The sequence below is a fragment of the Pieris brassicae genome, chromosome 8, assembly GCF_905147105.1.
Source record: "Pieris brassicae chromosome 8, ilPieBrab1.1, whole genome shotgun sequence".
NCBI classification, from domain to species: Eukaryota; Metazoa; Arthropoda; class Insecta; order Lepidoptera; family Pieridae; genus Pieris; species Pieris brassicae.
In genome coordinates this window covers 21041135-21062768 of record NC_059672.1, presented here as the reverse complement: position 1 = coordinate 21062768, position 21634 = coordinate 21041135, and the positions used below count along the sequence as shown (strand labels likewise).

The 21634-nt window shown below is 40.7% G+C and overlaps 1 protein-coding gene across 1 annotated transcript; it reads left to right on the top strand.

The window, feature by feature from the left end:
- Positions 1 to 10988: 10988 nt before the first annotated feature.
- LOC123713023 (tetratricopeptide repeat protein 7B) lies at positions 10989 to 20814 on the top strand. The gene is made up of 18 exons (XM_045666495.1): positions 10989 to 11286; positions 11691 to 11970; positions 12535 to 12649; positions 12930 to 13078; positions 15958 to 16063; positions 16133 to 16249; positions 16320 to 16517; positions 16583 to 16712; positions 16778 to 16899; positions 16969 to 17094; positions 17174 to 17323; positions 17391 to 17594; positions 17805 to 17940; positions 18137 to 18281; positions 18352 to 18433; positions 18567 to 18672; positions 18751 to 18957; positions 19042 to 20814. Exons 1-17 carry the CDS (start codon positions 11160 to 11162, stop codon positions 18951 to 18953), a joined length of 2496 nt encoding a protein of 831 aa, XP_045522451.1. The 5' UTR covers positions 10989 to 11159; the 3' UTR covers positions 18954 to 18957; positions 19042 to 20814.
- Positions 20815 to 21634: the final 820 nt, after the last annotated feature.

The window sequence follows — 21634 nt, the reverse complement described above, 5'->3', positions numbered from 1 at the left end:
TCTCATATGTTGATCGAGTGTATTAAGCGACTAAAGCCAAACGATGTAAGTACGTGTTCGTTCCAAAGACTGAACAAGCTTACGTGATCAAACTTGAAAGGGGTTACGAGTAAAGTAATAAATGAAAAAGTCATTTCCATATTGAGGCTCCGTCATAAAACTATCCGCAGTTTACGGCCCTCCCCGCTTTATGGACAGTTCGCCGCAGTAAGTGCACTTTATAGCCCAACTATAAAATGGCCACATTTAAAATGACCTGTTCGTGCTGGCTCTCCTAAACTTCTTTAATACTTATTCATGTCGCGGACTTTTCTAATCCGTGATTACACGTACGTTGACTCGATAATGTTACATTACATTTTTCAAGGATCAACCGATTTAACCTCACGTTTAAGCTTCACAAAGACAGTTTCCCTGATTCAAATTTAGTTAAAAAAGAAACTCCTTACTCTTGAGAATTCTTAAACATAAACATGAAAGGGTAGATGAGAAAATATCACTGTAGAGTTAATGTGGAAGCCCATAAAGAGACATTGCGGGGCCGGACTTCATGGAACAAACTCGATTTAACTTCAATTGTCGCTCGTTTCGCCGCATTTTTATGTTATCACTTCTTTAACGCTACGACGACTGGTTGCGTATTTTCCCCAAATGAAAATCACTTTAAATGGAACCTGTTACTATGGAGCAGTGTTGGCCTCATCGTGCTTTATGCGACTCTCATCCCTGCAGTCGTAGGATCAATCTCCGGCTGCACTACAATGGACTTTCTTGGAACAGTGAAGGAAACATCGTGAGGAAACAGGATTTCTTTAGACCCAAAAACTCGACGGCGTGTGTCAGACACAGGAAGCTGATCACCTACTAGCCTTTTGGATTGACAAAGACAAACTATTATGAAACAGATAGAGAAATCTGAGGTCCAGGCCTAAAAGGGTTGTAGAGCCATGGATTTTTATTTCTGATAATTATGGTTTTGCTTCGTATTGATGATAGCATGTCTAACGCAAGGACACATCAGTACCAATCTAGTGGATATTATGAAAAAGATACAGAATGTGGATTTTTTTCGAATTTTAATAAGAATTTGTAAAAAAAAGTAAATTTTCTTATAAAAATGCAAAATAAATTATAACTCTGCAGGGGTTGAGTTTAGGGACCTTCCGTAGAACAATCGCTGCTGATTAGTTCATCTCTCCCCTAATTGCGTTTGATCCTCGACTTTTTGGCCACCATGTATATATATATGATTACTAATAAAAATATATTAAAACTTAAACCAAATAGAAGCTTAAAGCTCGTTAAGAGCTTAGACACACAAAATTTAAAGGTTAAAGTAAACAATTTGTTTTAATTTTCAATTTATTGTTAAGAAAATTGTAATTTAAAAATAATTTGTAAAAAGTTTCCAATAAAATAATACTAAAATATACGTAATCGTCGAATGACATAATAATTTAAGTTGGGCAAACATTTTCCTCACCTCAGCGTCGGTGAGTATCGAAAAGTGTTTAAGTTCGTTATATGTACTATCTGTTTCATTAGATGGCAAACCAGTAGTCGTTCTACCAAAAAAAAAATTACATGTAAAGTTATAAAAAACGAGGTTCGTCTGAGAGAATAGTGACAGTTCTAGCTGTAGTATGTTATATGAAGGAGTAAAGTGAGGCTCGTTGACCTCCCGCCCTCTCCACACGCCACTCCACTCTCGATAGCTCTGCTCACTTCTTAGATGCAGCTTTACTTTGACATCGTTATATTTTCTTAAGTATATCAGTACATTAAAACATTTCGTTGAAAATGTATTGCTTCCCACCTATACTAAAAACCCTTATTTTTCGATTACTGGCGAATATTGTCAGTATGGAGGCAAATTTAATTAAAATGAATCAAAAGCAGAATTATGCATGACTTAAGGATTTACGTTTGGACTTGAAACAGACATATTCCTGCTAAAGCATAATAATTAACTCGAAAAATTATCTACGCTTAGTGAAAGCAAGTCAAACGATTATTCATTTGTTGACATAATGTAGGAACAGTGATCCCATATATTTCCATCTGGAAGCCGTCAGCTCGTAACTAATCCGCAGCTTATCGGCCAATCTCGCCTATCCCAGATTGCAATCTCGATCCAATAAATGCTCGCGTTAGGATCGGAATTTATATGAAGTATGTGAGTAACGTATCACATTATCTTTCAATAGAAATTCTTATACTTTTCTTGTACATTTCTATAGAGGTCGACAGGTCACGCCCTCGAGAACGTAGCTCCTCATATCTAATATTTTCTCCTTACCAATAGAGATAATAATTTGTAGCATCAAAATGTCTCGGCATTATTAGACATTTGCATGTGAGTGTAACATTCAATTTAGTATATTAAGCTAATAATTTAATTTAATACATTAAACCAGCTCCCTCATATTATACAGCTTCTACGAAATAACTGCAAATATTCTATCGTGACTTGAAAACGTAAATACATATCTACTTATGTATTCAGCGACGGTTCAGAAATAATATAAAAATATGCAGTCTAAATGCAGTTTAAAGCTAGAGACGTTTGAGAGAAATTGCTGCATGGATTACTGCACTTTTTATAGTGATAGTGGATGTACTAAGAGATTTTTCAGTTTCATGAAATTAAATTAAATCTGAAATGAATTATGAAAACGTTACTACAAATTGACTGTTTTATATTTATGTTTAACTCATCTTCAGTTCGTTGTTCTTTTTATGATGGCAATAGTCGCACAGTGGTGTCCAACTGCAAGCGTTAAGTACTGTGGAGGGTTGTCGGAGGCAAGGTCGTCGCTACAAGCAGCCACTTTAGACGCTTTGTGTTGCTATTTGCATAAACTTCTCGCTATTGTTTCTGCTTCACTTATTGTTATGCTAAATGCTTGCTAGTTGCCAGTCTCCAAAGGTACGCTTAAACCCAGGTTCAACTCTAATGTCTCATAAATATTCCGCATAACTTATGTAAACTTCGAGTCACAGATAAGAAATGTTTACTGCTAGACTATGCAACGATTATTATTTTATATTGTTCGAGACGAAAAAAACAACAACATTAACATATAGCATATATCCTGTCTCTAGAAGTTTTAACATTACAAAAACCTGCTTTATTAGAATCACAAAACTGTAATCATGAAAGATGCCATTTCAAAAGTTCTTCTTACGCATTATATTCCGATATCAACAACTCAGTAAGTTGTTGATATTGGAATATAATATTTGAGTTTAAAAACTGGATAGGTCAGTGGCATTGAAGCTCTATTTTTGAACACTTTAAATTCAATAAAACTAAGCATCGTTTGTAGGCGTCCTTAAATGCTGACGTCACGGGGACTGGCCAAGTCAGAAATTAGGTCGACCTACACGACCTGCCTCGGTACACGCCTCGGGCTTAGCGTCTTTGTTCCAACTCTAAACCCCATTATACAAACAGAAAAGACTAAATGCCAATTGACGGGATTATAAAGAGATTTTAGTTTTATAGAGAGATACCCAAGAAGTACTAAGAGTTTACACATGACGAAATAATGTACGAATCTAGGTTAGTGGTTATTTGTGTAGTTTAGCTTACACGCCGCATTTTGTAGTCACATATTTAGTTAGATTTTGGCGCAGCAAAGCCGGCTTCAACGTTCAGTCTTTTGTAAGAGTATGATTCGAGATAGCTCTGGCACCGTGACCTAGATTTCAAAGTAACACAAGCCCAAAACTCTGGTTATTTGTTAAAAACTCGGCTCAAAGAACAATGTCAAACAAAACTAAAAATATTTCATGAATATCGAAGCGGGGTGGGGTTGGCGCATAATTAGGCTAGTTTGAGAGGCTCGGCGTCACTAATGAGCGCACTAACGACACAACTCAAACTTTACTCTGTTTCCCTGAATATATTATGCAGCTTTATAATTACTTTCTACAATATTAAAAGCTTCTACGGAGCAGAGCAACTTTTTACATCCTCATACTGGAGTATCGAGATATTTGCTTAATATTGAGCACTATGTACACGACTAATGACCAAAGTCATAAATTAGCGAAAGATAATTAAATTAAGCCGATGATGTCGCGTTTGCCACACCCAAAACACGACTAATTAGAAATTACGGTGTGGAGACCATATTAACACTTTTACTGAGAATTTTCATGACTTGTAGTTAATATAAGAGTACTGTCATATGCTTTATATTTTTTATTTGTTTTGGCTAAAAGCTATCCACTGTGCCCTAGTCCGGCAGTGTCACTTCAGAGCTTCCAGACAAGCTCGGCTTTATATGGATTTCTTCCCAAGCGGTGTGAGGCGCAGAATATTCGGCTAGGAGGAGGATAACGCAGACTGGCCGAGGTCTCCTTTCAGTTGCGTTTCACTACATATCACAGCAGATACTTAGCTTAGTCTAATGAATGATCTTGATCAAGCCTGACTTCCCATCCTACCATATGATAGGCCATACACTCTGAAGGGATTCCAATCGTTTCCCCAAGCAATCTCTTTTTAGAACCCACAGGAAAAGCGGAAGCAAACCTGACGATAAGTTGCAGATGAGTCAAAGAGAGCGAGGTAAAATGCGAAGCTCAAGACATAACGAGATGGTGGCTTGCAGATAACTGCTTCTGCCCCGTCCAGGGGTCATGAGCATAGACATTAAGTCAAGTCAAATGGCAGAAAATAAAACTAGTCTTTTTTATTTAAGCTTATTTAACAGAATGTATTGATTTAAAGAGAGGCGTTATTTCTTTTTTTTTTGTGTATTTTGTCCTCATCGAACAGAAAATATAGTCACATTCAACACAAAGGCCGTAGCGTTTATGAATTTATTACGTTGTCATGGACATTAAAAGCCAACTGCTAACACCACCAAACTTTTTAATCCGATTAACACTATACACCTTAAATAATAATTTTAGTATTTGTCACAGTTTTTGACAATCAACAAATGAACGCAAGCGATGACAGATGAAAGGATGACAGGTGATGAAATTAGAAGACTAATTTATCTCTAAGTGATGATTTGTTACATTCATTTTCTTCTATCTCCAGAAAAACGTTTATCTAAGTTAGCTATTACAAAGTTTTAAATGAAAAAGAGAAGCTATAGTATGCAAGATGTATTCTTGTAAGTGCCTCTTGCGCCTGATTATCGACATCGATATGGTTATTGCATTGATTTTGAAACCTAAATACTCTATTAATTTATTTTCCTTAACTATGGGCCTGCCTAAAGGCACATTGTTGATATAGTTTACGCATAATGTTGAAAAAATCATAAGTTATACACAGTGGCTATGGGCACTTATACACTGTCTATGGAGAGTGTACCATTATAGCTGTTAAGTATAGATCGAAACCAAACAACGATCAAAAACTTCCACCTGCGTCTCGGATTTCATCGACAAGAACGCAGCTTTCCTATTAATGTACAATCATACCTGAAAGTTTATGAAACGCGCGTCGAGGGAGATTCCTCCAGGCCAGCGGGGAGCGCCCGCGGGGAGGGGCAGAGGGCGGGGGAATGGGAATTTCTGCCTGATACTGATACTACCTGTACAATTTCTGCTTCATGTGGTAGTGATGAAACCTCTTTACGGCAGGTGTGAATCGTTTCGTGCTATATGAATCGATGGAGGTGATATTTTTTGTTTAGAAGCGCAGTTTCTTCCTCGCTATTAATATTTTGACACATTCACGTTACATCCTACATATCTTCTAAGCAGGGCAAGTTGAAGTAGTATACGTGCAGTTCGTAGCATAGTAATAATTGTTGACGAAAGTGACGCAGTGTCGGAGGTGGCGCTGGCGGCGCTGGAACAAAGGAATATGAAAGTGCGACGTTGCCGAAACCTGAATAATTCGGTTGCGCTGCAACGGGCCAAGGACGCGCTCTCGCTCGATACCGCACAGACCAGCGCCCGCTGCGCCCAGAGACGACGGACACTCTCTCTTTACAACGGCGTTGATGCCACGTTCATTATTATTCATTGTTAATATGGGTGTACCATATATAATGTTCCGTGTGTTTATCCCTAGTAATAGTTAGAGTATCCGAGCTAAAATACTTATTTTAGTATGCGGGTGTTACGGTTAATTAATAATTATCGTATATATTAAATGAACTCATCTTGGCAACACTATGAGTTTAAATAATTGTTAAACTCTGAAGGCTTCGTGGTCTGTGCTTATACGACACAGCTACGTTCATCTCGCTCACCTTCTACTATCACGACAAAGATTCATAAATTACTTTATTCACTTTACACTCTTTTATTACTTGGTATATTAAATTTAGTTCAATCATGTGTTAATAATAAATATAAGCAATATTCCTGAGAGATGAAAATAAACACTTCGGTTGATTTTACGCTACATTCCTACGAGTCTACGAATTCGTAGCTGCGTAGCATTGTCTTACTGGGATACGGATGACAACTTCCAATTATGTCCGGGTCGTGTCCTGCTATCCCATTTAATAATTTTTTAAACCCAAAAAAGCATTGTGAGTGGAATTAAACACGAATCTCATCAAATATTTGAAATGTTAGCTTCACGATAATTTCGGCGATCTAATAAACATTAGATTTATACGAGTGAGTTGAAAGAGAGGTTGGAAGGCTAGACAGTATGATCTTTTTAAGACAGCGCCGAATGAAATACATCATCTCATATGAAAGTACGTTCCATAATGGTATATAATATGTATTATACTAGTCTCAGTGAATAACATGTTTTTAATGCACAAAAAATATTAACATTACTTTATCCAACCATTTTCTGATAATGTTCGTTCTCGACTTGGAATGTAATAATAGTTTTGTAGCCATGGAGATAGTCTGCTTTGTCGATCCGCCATGATCACTAACATTTCTGTGGCGAAACAGTTATAGACATAATATTAATGAATACACCAGCATTCCTCTGTTCCACCTACGTTGATCGTATCGGCCATATGGTATAGTAGCCAACAAAAAACAACAAACCCAACGTTTTCTTGACTTGTTTAAGCTATCGAGGAATATACCTAAAAGGTGTATTAAGAATATCCATAGCGCTAAATCAATTGCATCATGAGCACAGCCCATGTACATACCCTCCCATTCACACTATCACACAATACACCAGAAAAAGGTATTGCTTTGTTTAATGTATTGAATAATTTTTATTGACGTTCGTTTGTACTTGTTTTTAACCTTTTTGTATATATTAAGTATTCCTATATGTATTGTAGTATTTTTGGCTATATCTTTAGTATAATTGTTTTTTGTTATATATAATTTATGTTAGGTGTAGGATAAAAGAGAGATGTAATGGAACATTTATTTTATAATAATTTGCTAATTCGGGGCGGAGACATCAACAAATTATGTATCATACAGTTCAACTGTTCTTAGGTTACAAATGGAAAATAACTTTTTTGTATAAATATAATAATTTATAATGATCGATACACAATGTGACCAATCTGTATGTATGTGGAGATTAAATAATACGAAGTACGATAGAAGAGGTTAATCAAGTTATTGAACTGCTAAGAAGATATACACGAAACAGGGTGTGTCATTATTTTTGTATAATGTCGACGGAAATCATTATAAATGTGTGTGTTATAAGGAGAAACAATGTCGAAAGAGAGACAGACATGCATATTCTTCTTTAACCGCTAATAAAATTGATCTTGAACGCTATAATTAATTAATGTTGCAATTTGAAGAGTCGTAAACCAATTTGCCGGTGCGAGGCGGCTGCCGGCCCGACATTGACCTACGTCATTCATCCCCTTACCAGTTGCCACCCTGCTTAAATAGGGTTGCTACACTTAGTCAAAAAAGGGAACGAAGTCAAACTTATTCATTGCATTGTGCTAAACATATGACTGTAGGCGAGTTTTGAAATACTAAAATATAAGTAAGTATGTATATACTAGGTATGGCATCAATAACAAGTACTTCGTGAATGACTTTTCGATCGGAATATGGAAGATTGCAAGCCCTGCGTAACGATAGGCACACATAGACTGGTGTTCTAACGTAATATTATCCATGTAGGCAGTTCAGGCTCGTTTTACAGTGAACGTTGTGCTCCCCTACCCCCACGCCGCCCCTTCAAGCCCTCTGCCGCGCCCATACCTAGCGATAGATGCGCTTTGGGAGGCTTCACACATTCGTTATTGAGTTTGGCTTTACTTTTATGTATTTGAATGCTGAATCATTTTCCAGTCCCGGATTTATTATATCACATTTTACCTATAAAAACAATAAATTATTAATATTAATATTTTTGTTTCTAGTTACTTGATATATAGAGACAAGATCTATAAATTATTCTTAATAATATACAAATCATGATTAACAAGTAAATGTAAAGTAACAGACAAAATATGAAATAATTGAGTCAACAAATATCTACTGCGATGTTGTGAAATGAAATAACTTGATGTAAGGGTAGAGCGGAAATTACAAAGTAACGAGTCTCGGAGCAGCGGATATGGGCCAATGAAAATAAACATTTTTTCGTTTTCCCTGCACTCGGAAACCGTTTAATATTATTGAGCCACTTCAATATTCAGAAGCGCAGTTCGTTAGATTAACTACCCTATAGAGTATCATTAGTTTTTTGCTCTCGTTGGAAACGAAATATAGCGAGACTTAATTTCAACTTGCGTTTTTTAAGTTTAAAATAGAAAATCTTAATATACGAGACAAATTGAAACAGAAAACATCCAAATCACAATGTTGGTGATGATTTCTTGGTATTTGTTTTGATATTGTTACGAGCTAGGGGATCGGATAGAAAATGCCGTAGATTTCGTCAAAGGTTTATTTCTTGATAAATCAATGAGGAATTTTTGGGCACAAATTAATTGCAGAGATGCATTAATAACACACAAAAACACAGTCACTAATTACTTCACTTATGCACACTTCACACAGTACTTTATCACTTGTATTCACTTTATCGCTTCGGTGTTTCTCTCCTGTTATCGCATTCAAAACTAAAGGCGACTAGTCGCGTTTCGGCTCGCTTATATATCCCTGGGAATAATTCTAAACAATATTCGAGAACTTTCTAGGCGGGCTTGCTACTGAGCGATTGCACAATTCTAGAACGTCCGCACTCTTTGTCTCTTTCGCACGTTGCTCCGTCCTTGTCGTACAGCGTTCTAGAGTGCTCGTCTAGTTTCGAGAAAGTTCTGATCTTCTCTCTCTCTCTCTCTCGTATCATTTCGTCCTTGTCTCACACCTAGAAAGTTCGGTCTAGAATATTCCTTCATCAAAGGGGTATAACTAGGCCTGAAAACGCCTGAAAACGGGTCTCCTGAAAACTAAACCACTCTACTACACATGTTCTGAAACCGACTGAAAAAAGGTTTCAGCTTCCTGAAAACTAGGGTAACATTATGGAAATTACAATTTTCTAATATGTGATTGACCCTCTCCTGACACGGTCAGAAATCATATTACAGCCTGCTGAAAAGTTTTCTAACTAGTGGAAAAATCTAGAAACATTGCAGTCGACCCATCTTCGTAACAATATAATAAAAAAATAACGGTTGAAAAGAGCCAAAATTCAAGATAGGGACGATTCCTGGTTATTTTCCTACATCATGGTGCGGACTTCAATCTTCTTGGCTCGAAGTACTGCTAGTTGCATCAGAACTGCGTAACAATTAGAATAGGAGTGGCAAGTTGTCGTAGTGCGACGCGCTGCGTATTCTTAATGTAATCGGATTACGGGCGAACATCACGCTACTCGTTTGCAATTATTCTAGACATTGCCTGTTATTATTATAGAGTATGAACCATTTGGAACTGACAAGCAAATTAAATTAAAGCCCTCCGTGTGGTAGTTGACACAGGGATAGTTTTGAAATCTGACTTTTTAAATAATACACACTATTATTGTCAGAGTAATACTTATGTAATAGTATCTTTAATATTTCGTTACAGTAAATCAAACGTTTTCTTGGAAATAATCTGTCCCGCGTCGGCATATCGAGGGACAGTGTCAGTCACGGCCTAGTGCCTCCCCGCGACATCGCCGGAAAACACAGTTGATAAGTATTAAAGCTATTTTTAGAATAATGAGTTCCTTCGACTTTGAATACGAAATTAGGATAAAGTAAACTCCGTTTTATTTCAATGAGAAAAAGTCCACTGCGTATATTTTTCATCAGATAATATTTGGGTTGATATAATAAAAGAGAAACGAAACAATGCAGCTAAATTTTTAATGAATTTTGAAATTAAAGATCAAAGCATCGTGATATTCCTTTCGTCCTCTCAGCGCCAAGGGCGCCGACGTAAATTTAGGATTAATACCTGAACGTACAAAATGAAATGAATTTTACAACATCTCAGAATGATAAGAGTTCTAGTAATTATTCTAGATCAACATTAAGGTACATCTATATGTATGGTATGTAAAATATTATTACAAAACTCGTTTAAAGTTATATTATATAAAATAAAATAAAAAAATTCTTATTAAACATTGATGGTTCATCGTAAAATAAACTTTATTTAATCATTGATAATCTTGTTTGAACACCTAACGCCATCTAGTATTTCATGATATGAGGAGCAAAAAATCAAAACAATTTTAGTGTTACATTTTATACGAACTCGGCTTAGTTTAATGAAATAAGTTATAATCATCAAACTATACCAGATTTATAATAAGATGGCAACCTATTTAGGAAGCTATAATGTGATAAATTGTATAGTGCACCCCAATGAATGAACATCTGTGTCTGTAGAGTATTTTATCTATGTTGTTATTTTTTTATTAATTTATCCCTAATGGAACAGGCAAAGGACTTTAGTTTCATACAGCCAGCTATGTTCTTGACAGACATCGCACAGAGTACCATTATACAGATGTCAGATGACTTTTAGTGTATATATTCTGTTATTAGGTCTCAAGGCTGAACCGCAGAACAGTGATTACTGATTAGTGAACGTCGATTGATGACATTGTTATGCCATACCCATGTTCTGTCATCGGATAGGAGAGGGGATTGTGGAGTGGAGTTAGGACTGTCGACTTAGCATTCTTTAGATTTATTTGCTAAGATTTTGTAATGTTATAATAAAATGATAATTTGTCAATATATGCTGTGACATCTATTATATGAACTGGTATTATCATGACATCGAGAAGTAAAAATTCGGTGAGAACCTACGAGACCGATATTGAAAAGAGTCGCGAGGAGTCTAATTGGAAGAAGGCTGTGGAGCTAGCTCAACAACTCAAGGCCAGGTCACCACAGCACGGTAAAATATTCACTGGAGTTTACTAATCGTCGTATATCATTACTATCCAACCAGTCTAGTAAACACTATCTTTTAAAATTGGCTCTTAAATTTGATTAAAGATGCATAACATAAATTGAGGCATAAAAGATTGTATCGCAATGCATGATCCCACATCATCTTGTGGAATTAGTTACATCAAATTAACTATTTTCTATCTTATTTATGTGTTTCTGATTGTATATGCCTAATTAGTTTTCATTGTATAAGCAATTATTTTTTGCTCATAACAATATTATTAAATGTAATGTTGAATTTATGACAGGTTTCTGATAAAGTTTTATTAAGAGTTTATATGAAAGAGTTGTCTTGTCCAATTTCTCTGCAAACAATAAGTAAACTATTTGATAATTGTGGTGTTCCAGAGAGCCTTGCACACTTCTTGATTGGGGAAGGAAAGTTAGAAGTCTATCTAGAAGAATGGCCTCCTATCAAGGACAATACAGAACGTGCTCAAAGAGAGTTGTCTGAGCCTAAAGGATACTTGACACTGGCTACAGACGAAGCTGGAAAGAAAGCAGGAGTTGCATTAGATGCTCATTTGTTGCTTGGCAAGCTTCACTTTGCATGTGGATCATATGATGATGCATTAAAACACTATAAGTTTGCAGAATTAAACACTTTGACTGAGAAAGAATTGCCTGTGTAAGTTTAACAAACTTTATTAGAATATTGTTTATGTTATTTATCAAGCCATTTAGAAGATGTATCTAGAAATGAAACAAAAAGTACAATTTGTATAATAATGTATCTGCCTTTGCTTTTAAGTTAATTGTAATGGTTTGAATTTTTTTTGTCATATGTATGTACTATGTTTATTTAAAAATTGTTATATTTGATAATGTCATAATATTTCTTTCCGAAATGCTCATTTTCTGGCATATATTGATCTGATTTTCTATAAAATTTTTGCTAAAAAAAGCCAATTTCAAATAATTTTTGACCACGATTATGTAAGCACACACAAAAGAGTAAAGACTACTAACTATAATCATAGTACATTTTGTCCATGGAATTTGTAACTTTTACTAAGATAACATTTGATTATGAGTCACGGTCATGAAGGAAGTGGTGCATGATGTAATGTGGTAATTATCGATAGCGTAGGAACAAATATAAGAATAACAATATCACATCCTACTTAGATTCTTAAGATGAAAATGTTTCTCTTTAGTGATCATTACCTAATTAGTAATCAAACTATTTCAGTCGAAGTCTTCGCATCGTAGCTGAGTCTTATGCTATTAAAGGGCTATGCTTGGAGCAGAGCGTGTTACCGTCGTCTACCAGCAAGTTTAAACAAGCCGAATGGGAGGCAGAGATGGTAAACAAAAAACTTAAAATTAACATTAATTAATTTCTCATTTCTAACTACGTATAGCACAAATAGTGAACGGTTTTGCCGCCACCATTTCTATAGATATTTAATCTGCATGAAATTTTGATACAATCATGTGACATCTCAATGTTGGAGGACGATTGGATTTAAAAAAAAAAAGGTTTTATTACATTTAAAATTTGTTTGTCTTTATTTGATAAAGTTGCAGGAGAGTAAAGCTGTAAAACATTATGCTCATTAACGTCCGGATTGTGGCAAATTTCAGATTCGTAGCTTCGAACTCGCGTCCGAGTTGACGCTGCTGTACCTGCAGAGGGCGTCGGCCGCTCGCGCGGGAGCCACTCTCGAGACTGCCCTCCAGAGGGCGCCCCTCTTGCACATTCGGGCCGGAAGACTCACCGCCGCCGTCGACAGGTAACGTGAGAGAGCTGTGTGCACTGTGAAAGTGTAACTGTAAATGGTGATGTACAAATAAATAAATAAATAATGCAATGAAACGGTACATTTACAATATTATATTCATATTAATTTTCACAATGTCATAATAATTAGTTGTGTTATTTATAATGTTGTCAGAGTTTGTGTACGAGCCGAGGCCTTGTATTTTGCACACTCGGACTCGCCTCTCTATTGAAGATTAGCGTACTTTGCCTCGTTCTAGGTGAATGGTCTTTCTTGAAGATGTTGAGAACATCTTCAAGAAGACTCGACTTGTACGATTATGACCCGGCATAAATTTAATCACATTCCCCGTGAAAGCATCACACGGCAGTGATCTATAACCTCTGAGAAGGTGATTAAATAGTTTGTTAGCCAGGCGTAACAATTTCCTGTAAAGGTTATTCTGTATTTGTGGTGGTAACGAAATACGAGATTTCCAAATGTATCAAGTGTGTGTTTTCCATGACCTTTTATTCAACTTTACTCAATCAAACTGCGTAGTTGGTCCCAAAGTTCTGTCGCTGGCGCGTTATTTTTAAATTTCGAACATGATTTTATAAAAAAAAATATTGCATTCTATTTTTGAATGTTTGACTATTGTTTTAAAACAAAACACAACTGCACCGCTGTGGCCATTCGCCGAGATCTATAGGTTTGTGTACCGTACCAATGATAGGTACAATGATGTCTCCAGTGTTGAGGACAAGAACAGAACTGGCGGGCCACGCTCCGCAGAAACACAATCCTGTCGGAATCCTGTCCGAAAACAGAAGTCTATGGCTTTGCAGATGGGTGTCAGTGGAAAAACAGTAAAAAAAGGTTTTAAATTAAGACTTTTTTTGCAAAAAAAACAGTGGGCACTTACCTAATGCTATGTCCAACAATGTCTAAAAGCAATAAGGCTTACCGTGATATCCTCTTTACGGACGAAAAATGTTTCGATATTGAACAGAAGTACAATAAACAGAATGATAGTGTGTAAGCTAGGAGTTCTTAAGAAGCTGGAAATAAAGTTCCGAGGGTGCAACATCGACATCGTAAATTATCAGTAATGGTCTGTTTGGGAGCAGGACTGCGCCTGCACACAAAGCCGAGACCACTCAAGCCTGGTTTGAGCGTCAAAACATCGACTTAATTAGAAATGAGGATTGGCCTTCCTCCAGTCCCGGATCTTAATCCTTAGGACTGTAAAATTTGGCCCATCTTACAGAGGAAGGTCTGTGATAATTTTCCCCGTAAAAATTTGAAGAATCTTTTTTTTATTTTTATTTTTTATTATAGAGACGGGTCATACGTGCAGGAGGCTCACCAGATGTTAAGAGATACCACCGCCCATGGACACTCTCAATGCCAGAGCGCTGTCGGCCTTTTAAGACTTGTTCCGCTCTTTTTGAACGACGGACGAGAAGGTTATACATATATATATATATAGGAATTTCGATGTCCGGTGATGAAATTCAGCCTCAAGTATTAATCCGAACAACTCCTCTGAGCACTCTCTATGGTAACACATCTCCGCAACGCCAAAGGATCGAGCCGCTCGGAGAAGGATTGGTCATCGACGATTGGAACCGCTCTTTGTTGAATATGGTCAAGTGGAAGGAGCTGGTATTGGGGAGCCCCCGAGCAGTATTCCATGTGGAGCCGTGCACCGGAGTGAAGCACAAGGCTCAACAAGACCTTTTTGGAGGCTAATTTAGCCTTTCCCTCCAAATGACCGCGAAACTGAACATCGTTCGATACGTCAACGCCAAGTATTCCGATGCTGGCTGTGGCTTCAAGAAGAGTGTTTTCGAAAAGAGGAGTAGCGACAAAGGGTGTTTATTTTCGCGAAAAACGCGCAAACTTGTGTTTTCTTGGGGTTGAATTGGACTAGGTTTAGTCTACCCCAGTCCGAGACTCCACGTAGTAGAGTTTCGACTTCAGGCACAACTTTGTTCCGGTACTCATCGACAACTGCCCGAGAAATACCTGCCCGGCCAGTGTAAAGAGTATCCCCAGTGCTGTCGTCCGCATAGCAATGAATGTTGCTAAGTTGCAACATGTCATTGATATGCAGATGAAACAGGGTCGGGGATAGAACACAGCCTTGTGGGACCCCAGCATTCACGGGTTTAAGGTCGGAACATGCTCCGTCGACGACGACCTTGATGCTCCGATCGGCCAGAAAGCTGGAGATCGCATAATTTCTCGGGAAGCCCATAGGCTGAAATCTTCGAGAGCAGTTCTCTGTGCCACACCCGAGCGAAGGCCTTCGCTTTGTCCAATCTTACCGCTAGCGCCTCCCCCAATTGCCTCTGCACATCTATGTGTAAGGTATACTAGAAGGTCACCAGCCGAACGACCACGACGAAAGCCATACTGATAATCGCTAATACCTCAAGAGCTGGCTATTAATAATAGATGGATTCCATTATTTTGGGGAACAAAGAGTCCGAATTCATCTTTAAAGAAAGCAGTCACTGAAATTGACATGAATGTTGTGCGCGCTGCGATAGAAGACTGGCAGTGGCGCTTCAGGGCCTGTATTAAAAATAGAAGCGAATATTTCATGCTATTTCTATTCCTTAACTAATGTACTATAAATTGATATCTCACTCATTAAAAACTGATAAGTACTTTTGTTTTTTATCATTATTTCCATTTATGACAGAACTTCGTATGACTTTTATGACTTAAAAGGTTTACGTCAGGTTTCTACGAAAGTGATAAAGAACATATTTATTGAAAATTAACAATTATTATTATTATATTTATTAAACGTAATTATGAGCTCGTGTTTTACGGTTCTGGGACAGTTCTTTCAGACCTCTCTTTCGCTCTCTACGTCCCTCTTTGCTTATGATTCGAAGGTATCGGGAAATGCTGACGGCGGTGGAGTCCGTGGCCACGCAGGCCTTACGTTTGACGTTGGCCCGACAGCTGGCCGAGGTGCTCATGAGAGGCGTCACGGGACAGGTCGGTTCGTTATCCGATGACAGTCGGCGTCGGGCGGGCGCACCAAATGTACGAATACCGTCTCCGCAGGTCTACAAAGCGCCGCGAGGCGTGTCGCCGCCGATCGGCGGAACTCTGGGCCGGCGCAGAGAGGAACAAGTCTCGGACGGACCTTGGAAACCCAAGAAGTATGCCGCCATCAACCAGGTATTCGCAGTTCTCCCGCATTCGGTTCGTTCGATTGGAGATCTCTGTCTAAAGCGATGTTCGCGAGCAGTTCGTGCCCCGCAACGTGCACGAGGAGGTGGTGCTGTCGCTGGTGGTGGGGGAGGCCATGGCCGTGAGGGACGCCGTCCTCTCGCAGAGCGCGGAGTTCGAGGCCGCCCGAGCCCACTCCCTGCACAACGCCGTGGCGCTCGTCGACCTCCTGGCAGTCGCCGTCACGCGTTGGGGACAGCTGCCGCTGCTGCTGGAGGTGACCGATCGCATCCGACGGCTCGAAAACGACGTCCGGCATCCTCTCATTTATCACAATTGCAGTCGTTGGAGCGCGCGATGAAGTTCTCGTTCGGGTGCGGCCACATCTGGCGGCAGCGAGCGCTCGCCACGGCCGCCGCGTCCGGGCGCGAGCCCGGCCCGGCGCTGCCGGCTCGTCCGCCGCCGAAGCAAGGTGAGGTTCGCGTCGATCGGGCGTCGCGTTAGAGGTCGGGGCCTACAGGGACGGTCTGTCCACAGGTAGTCCGTCGTGGAACGCGCACGTGCGGGCCGTGAGCGTCGCCCGTCGCGCGGCGCCTCTGGTGCCTCACGACGCGCCTCTGAGGCTGGTGGCCGCCGTCACCGCCTTCGGGGCGGGATGGGTGAGTGGCCCCCTCGCGTCGGCGTCCGCTCGTCGAGAGCGAACGCCGGTGACCGATGCTCGTTTGCAGATAGAGGAGGGCATCGAGCTGGCCGAGCAGGCGCTGAGCGCGGCGCGGGCCCGCCCCGACACCCCGGCCCCGCGGCTGGCGCGCTGCTACCTGCACTGCGCCATCGGGCACCAGATGAAGGCGCAGGTGATCGCGCCCTCCGCGCCTTCGATTCGAAGCGTTCCTCGACCGCGTCACGAAGCTAAAGCGTAAACGGCGTTTGCAGAAAACGAACAGTCGCATCGAAAAAGACGCGGAGAACGAGGTGTGCCTGAAGTACCTGGTCCAGAGCGTGCGGCTCGACGACAACGACCACCTCGCCTTCTACCACCTCGCCCTGCAGTACGTGCACCAGGGCATGCTCAACGAGGCCATGGTGAGACCGCCGACCGGCGACGCTTCGCCCCCGCCTCTCCGCCTCGTCAACGAAACTTCCGTTGTAGGACGCCACCCGCGCCTGTCTCTCGTGCCGCGCCGAGTGCGGCGGCGGCCTGCGCCTGGCGGCGTCGCTGTGGTCCTGCGCGGCGGCCGGCCCCAGGGGTTCCAGGGCCCTGCACGCCGCTCGCCTGGCCAGGCACCACTACCCCACGGCCGAGTGGCCCCTCTGGACCCTGGCCGCTCTGCAGCTGCTCTGGGAGGGAGGCGAGGTGAGTGCTCGCATCGGCGTTCGTCTCGTAATATTGTGATCAAGGAAGAAAAACAAACACTCGTACGCGGTCTCATCGCGTGACATTCCATTTCTCTAAATTGAAGACCTTAATAAAGACTGAAGAAGAAAGACCGAATTGTTAATTAGTGCTCCACAATCTGGGAGTAGTTGTCGCGTAGCGCGAGGTAATCGTGATCGTCGCGTTCAGGCGGCGTTGGCCACGGGCAAAGAGCTGCTGCGGCTGCTCAACAGTGCCGAAGAGGCCGACGGGGAGCAGCAGTACGCGGAACTGGACGCGCTCTCGGACTCGATCCGGGACGACCGGCACAGCGTGAGGGACGCCGGTAAAGTATTCCCACCTCGTCAACGCGGGCCCCGCCCGCCTCAGACAATGTCTGGTTCAGTTCTCTGCTCCAGTCCAAATTACAGTCCACGCGGCGATTCGATCTCTATTTGCTCGTTCGCCCCGGAAGGCTTCCCGACCCGAACGAGCGAGTAGAGATCTGACTCGATGCGTTCGTCTCTCCCTGACCTCGACAGCGTCGGTGCGAGCGGAGTCGGCGGGCGCGTACCGCGTGGAGCGGGCGCTGTCCGAGAACGCGTCCACGCTGTCGCAACGAGCGCGTTCGCCCCTCGCGGACCATCGCGCCCACGCCTGGCTGCTGCTGGCCGATCTCTGTCTGAGGTGAGCGAGGTCGACGGGACCGGAAGGGAGACTGTCGTCGTTCGTCGTGTTGATGATCTGCGGATTCCAGGTTGGGTCGGACGAGTGCGGCGGCGGGATGCGTGTCGGAGGCCGCCGCCCTGACGCCCTTCAGCCATCTCGTGTTGTACACGGTGAGTGACACAGTAGAGTTAGGGGTTGTTCGATCGCCTTTTACGTATGCCGAATGCGCTGTTGCGCATTATTGTGCAGCGACGATCCGGCGACAAAAAAGAACGAAAGAATTAAATAAGTCGTGACCGGCAGCGTGGGCGCGTGCACAGCGCGTGCGGGGAGTGGGAGGAAGCGCGCCAGTGCTACCAGAACGCGCTCGCCATTCATCCCACGCACGTGGACACCATGCTGCAGCTCGGTGAGGCTCACCTTTGACTCGTCGCTCTCTCGGTCCGTTCCACTGACCCTGTCGTTAACCTGCTCTCGCCCCGTCAAGGCGGGGCCTACTACTCCCTGGGTTGGCTGCGCCTGGCCGAGCGGACGCTGCGCGAGGCGGGCGCGCTGGAGCCCGGGCGGGCGGACACGTGGCGCAGACTGGCGCTAGTGCTGGGCGCCCTCGGCGAGCCGGCCGCGGCCGCCGACGCCGCCGCCGCCGCCCTGGCGCTTCACCCGCTCACGCCGCTCTGTCCCGACCTCTGACACGGTGAGCGCCGACGGCCGTATTCTCGATCTTGCCGCGTCGCGGTAGATGCGGCCGGGGAGTGTTAATCGTGGTGACAATTTTCAGGACTCGTCGCGTGAAGAACGGGATCTGCCGAAATCGCGGAGTGACGTGAACTGTTCTGTTAAGGGAAAGTCGGGTGAAACTCGCGTTGTATCCACAACGACACTAGGGTTAAGGCAAAAGTAATTACGGTCCGCCATTTTCTTTTAACTCCGCAATCTAAGTCATGCCGTAACTTTATTATGTTCAAACAATAACTTTGCAGATTATTACACCATTTTAATATGACTTGTGTTCGATCAGTTGTCGATGGACGCCAATAAGGGTCCTAAAATAATAAAAAAAACATCACAGATGCCGTTGTCCAGCAGTTCAGAGACACCGTAAACAATAGCGACATATGTCCCGCATAAACGACAGGACGATCACAGATCGTTTTTATTAAATTAATAGATTCCTGTAATATCATGAAGCACAAATGCGTGCGACATTTTTGCGATTTCTAACAGAGCTTTACTCGTTAGTAGTTTAATAAAAACTCCATTCGGTCTTCCTAAATTCGTTCGGTGTATTAGTACATCGTTGAAAAAAAAGCGAAAAAAAAAAATACGGCTCTTTTACAGCCATTTTCGTGTATGTTGTAGATTTTAAAAACCTATTTAAAGGAATCGGAGAATGTAAGATATTGGAAAGTTACAATTTCAAAACTTGTCATACGATTTTGAAATAGTGACGAGCATTCGACTCGAAGGTAGATTGTGACTACATCTCTGGTGGGAGATTGTTCTGAGCGTGAATGGTAATGATTTCGATGCCTAGGAATTGATCTCACCTTAGCGCATACAAACATTAACGAAAGTCATCTCGCAATTTTAACGTATACGTCATTTCACTTTGCTATTATTGTCCACAATTACCAAAAATACGCTAATCGGATAACGATAACGTGATGAATTTTAACCTGAATATTCGTGTGTCTTATCTTTTGTAAATATTTATCACATTTTGGAATTTATAAATATTTTATTAACTCTACCGTTTCGGTAAGTCTAAGTGATAGTTCTATTGTGCTGTTTCTAAGACTTGTATCCGTTCACAAGTAAATGAAAATGATAATATTCGAGTGTGTGATGTGTTTCTTGCTTTGCATTTCTTCACTGTTCTAAGCTAATTTTAACTTGAACATTATTTCCCTTACAAAAGTCACTCTCTAAACGCACTCTTACTAGAACTTATGTATTTTACGAATGTTAGCTTGCTACGATGACATAGTATCGTTTCGGATGTTTAGATTTCGTCACATGTTTACATTTTTAGATAATTGCCAAAGCTTCTTGCTGATTGATTTTTGACATTAAGACAAGATAGTCGTAGTAGATGTATTATTTGAACTAACTTAATTAATTATTTAGTAATGTTAGTAACTGTTACATCTCTTAAATTTCCCATCTCAATATTTTGTCAAAATAATTGTTGTCTTGGTAACATTTTAAGTGACTCTGGGAATGGCGTAATGTGACTGGAATGGATTACAACAATGATTGTGTAAACTATTTGCCCTCTGTTCTGTTTTTGTGGTGGTGCTTTATTTTATAATTTACTTTGGGTTTATTTGCGGTAAGTTGCACACACGGACGTAGAATTTAGACCAAGAAAGTTGAAAATGATAAAGGTACGCATAGCTGCCTCTGTTGTAACTTTGTAATCCTAAATTGTAAATATATATGATATATAAATATGTTTATATACTGTTCTTACACGTTTATGTAGTTGTTCGCATTCGGTGTTGATGTATATATTAAAGTTTGGGAAAATTGTAATTATTGCGTTACATAACATCTGGTTTTATTTTTTAATTTATCCTTTGTATTTTGAACTAGACAGAAGTGAGAAAGTGCGAATCTCCGTGCACTAATTATTAACAGGCGCTAATTAAAGCAGTTCCTTTTAATTGTCAACTTACACATTTAGTTGACTAATTTATTATTAAAAGTCTGATAAAACCTAATTAAAATAATAACGTTTGTTCGAAATACATAATTTCAATTTAATAATTTTTGATGAGGGTGATCCCAAATATTTTTTCTCGACCGATCGTCACATTTATTAGTTGAGTCATTGTTGAGATTTGCTCGGGTTGCGTTAGACACATTTTTATTTTGATATATACCTTTTGTTAATTATAATTGATAATAGTTACGTCCACTTTATAGAATTTTATAGTGAGTGTTCAGTGCGTTTTTGAGAACTATCGTGAGGCAAGGTGTTAGCATCAGTCTAACCTGTCTTTGTTCCCAAACTAATAGAATTTCTCCAAATCCTTACGGCTGATAATATTGTGTGCCTTTCTTCCTGGTAAGAAGATATTGTAACGAGGTATGTACTCAGGACTTATTATTCTAGGATAAGATTGTGTATCGACGGCCACCGAACCGTCCTATGTGGTACAACATTATTTATTTCTATAGGTAACTTAATATATGCTTATGAACATCAGAAAGATGAATGCTTTTAACTTTCAGTGACTGCCACTTCTCAAATCAAGGGAATGAAGAACTGGCAATAAAGTCTCAATCCCTGGTTTTAAACCGACTAGTTTTTTTGTTTTACAAGTTACTATGACACCTAGTAAAACTACTACTTGTTATTTATTCAT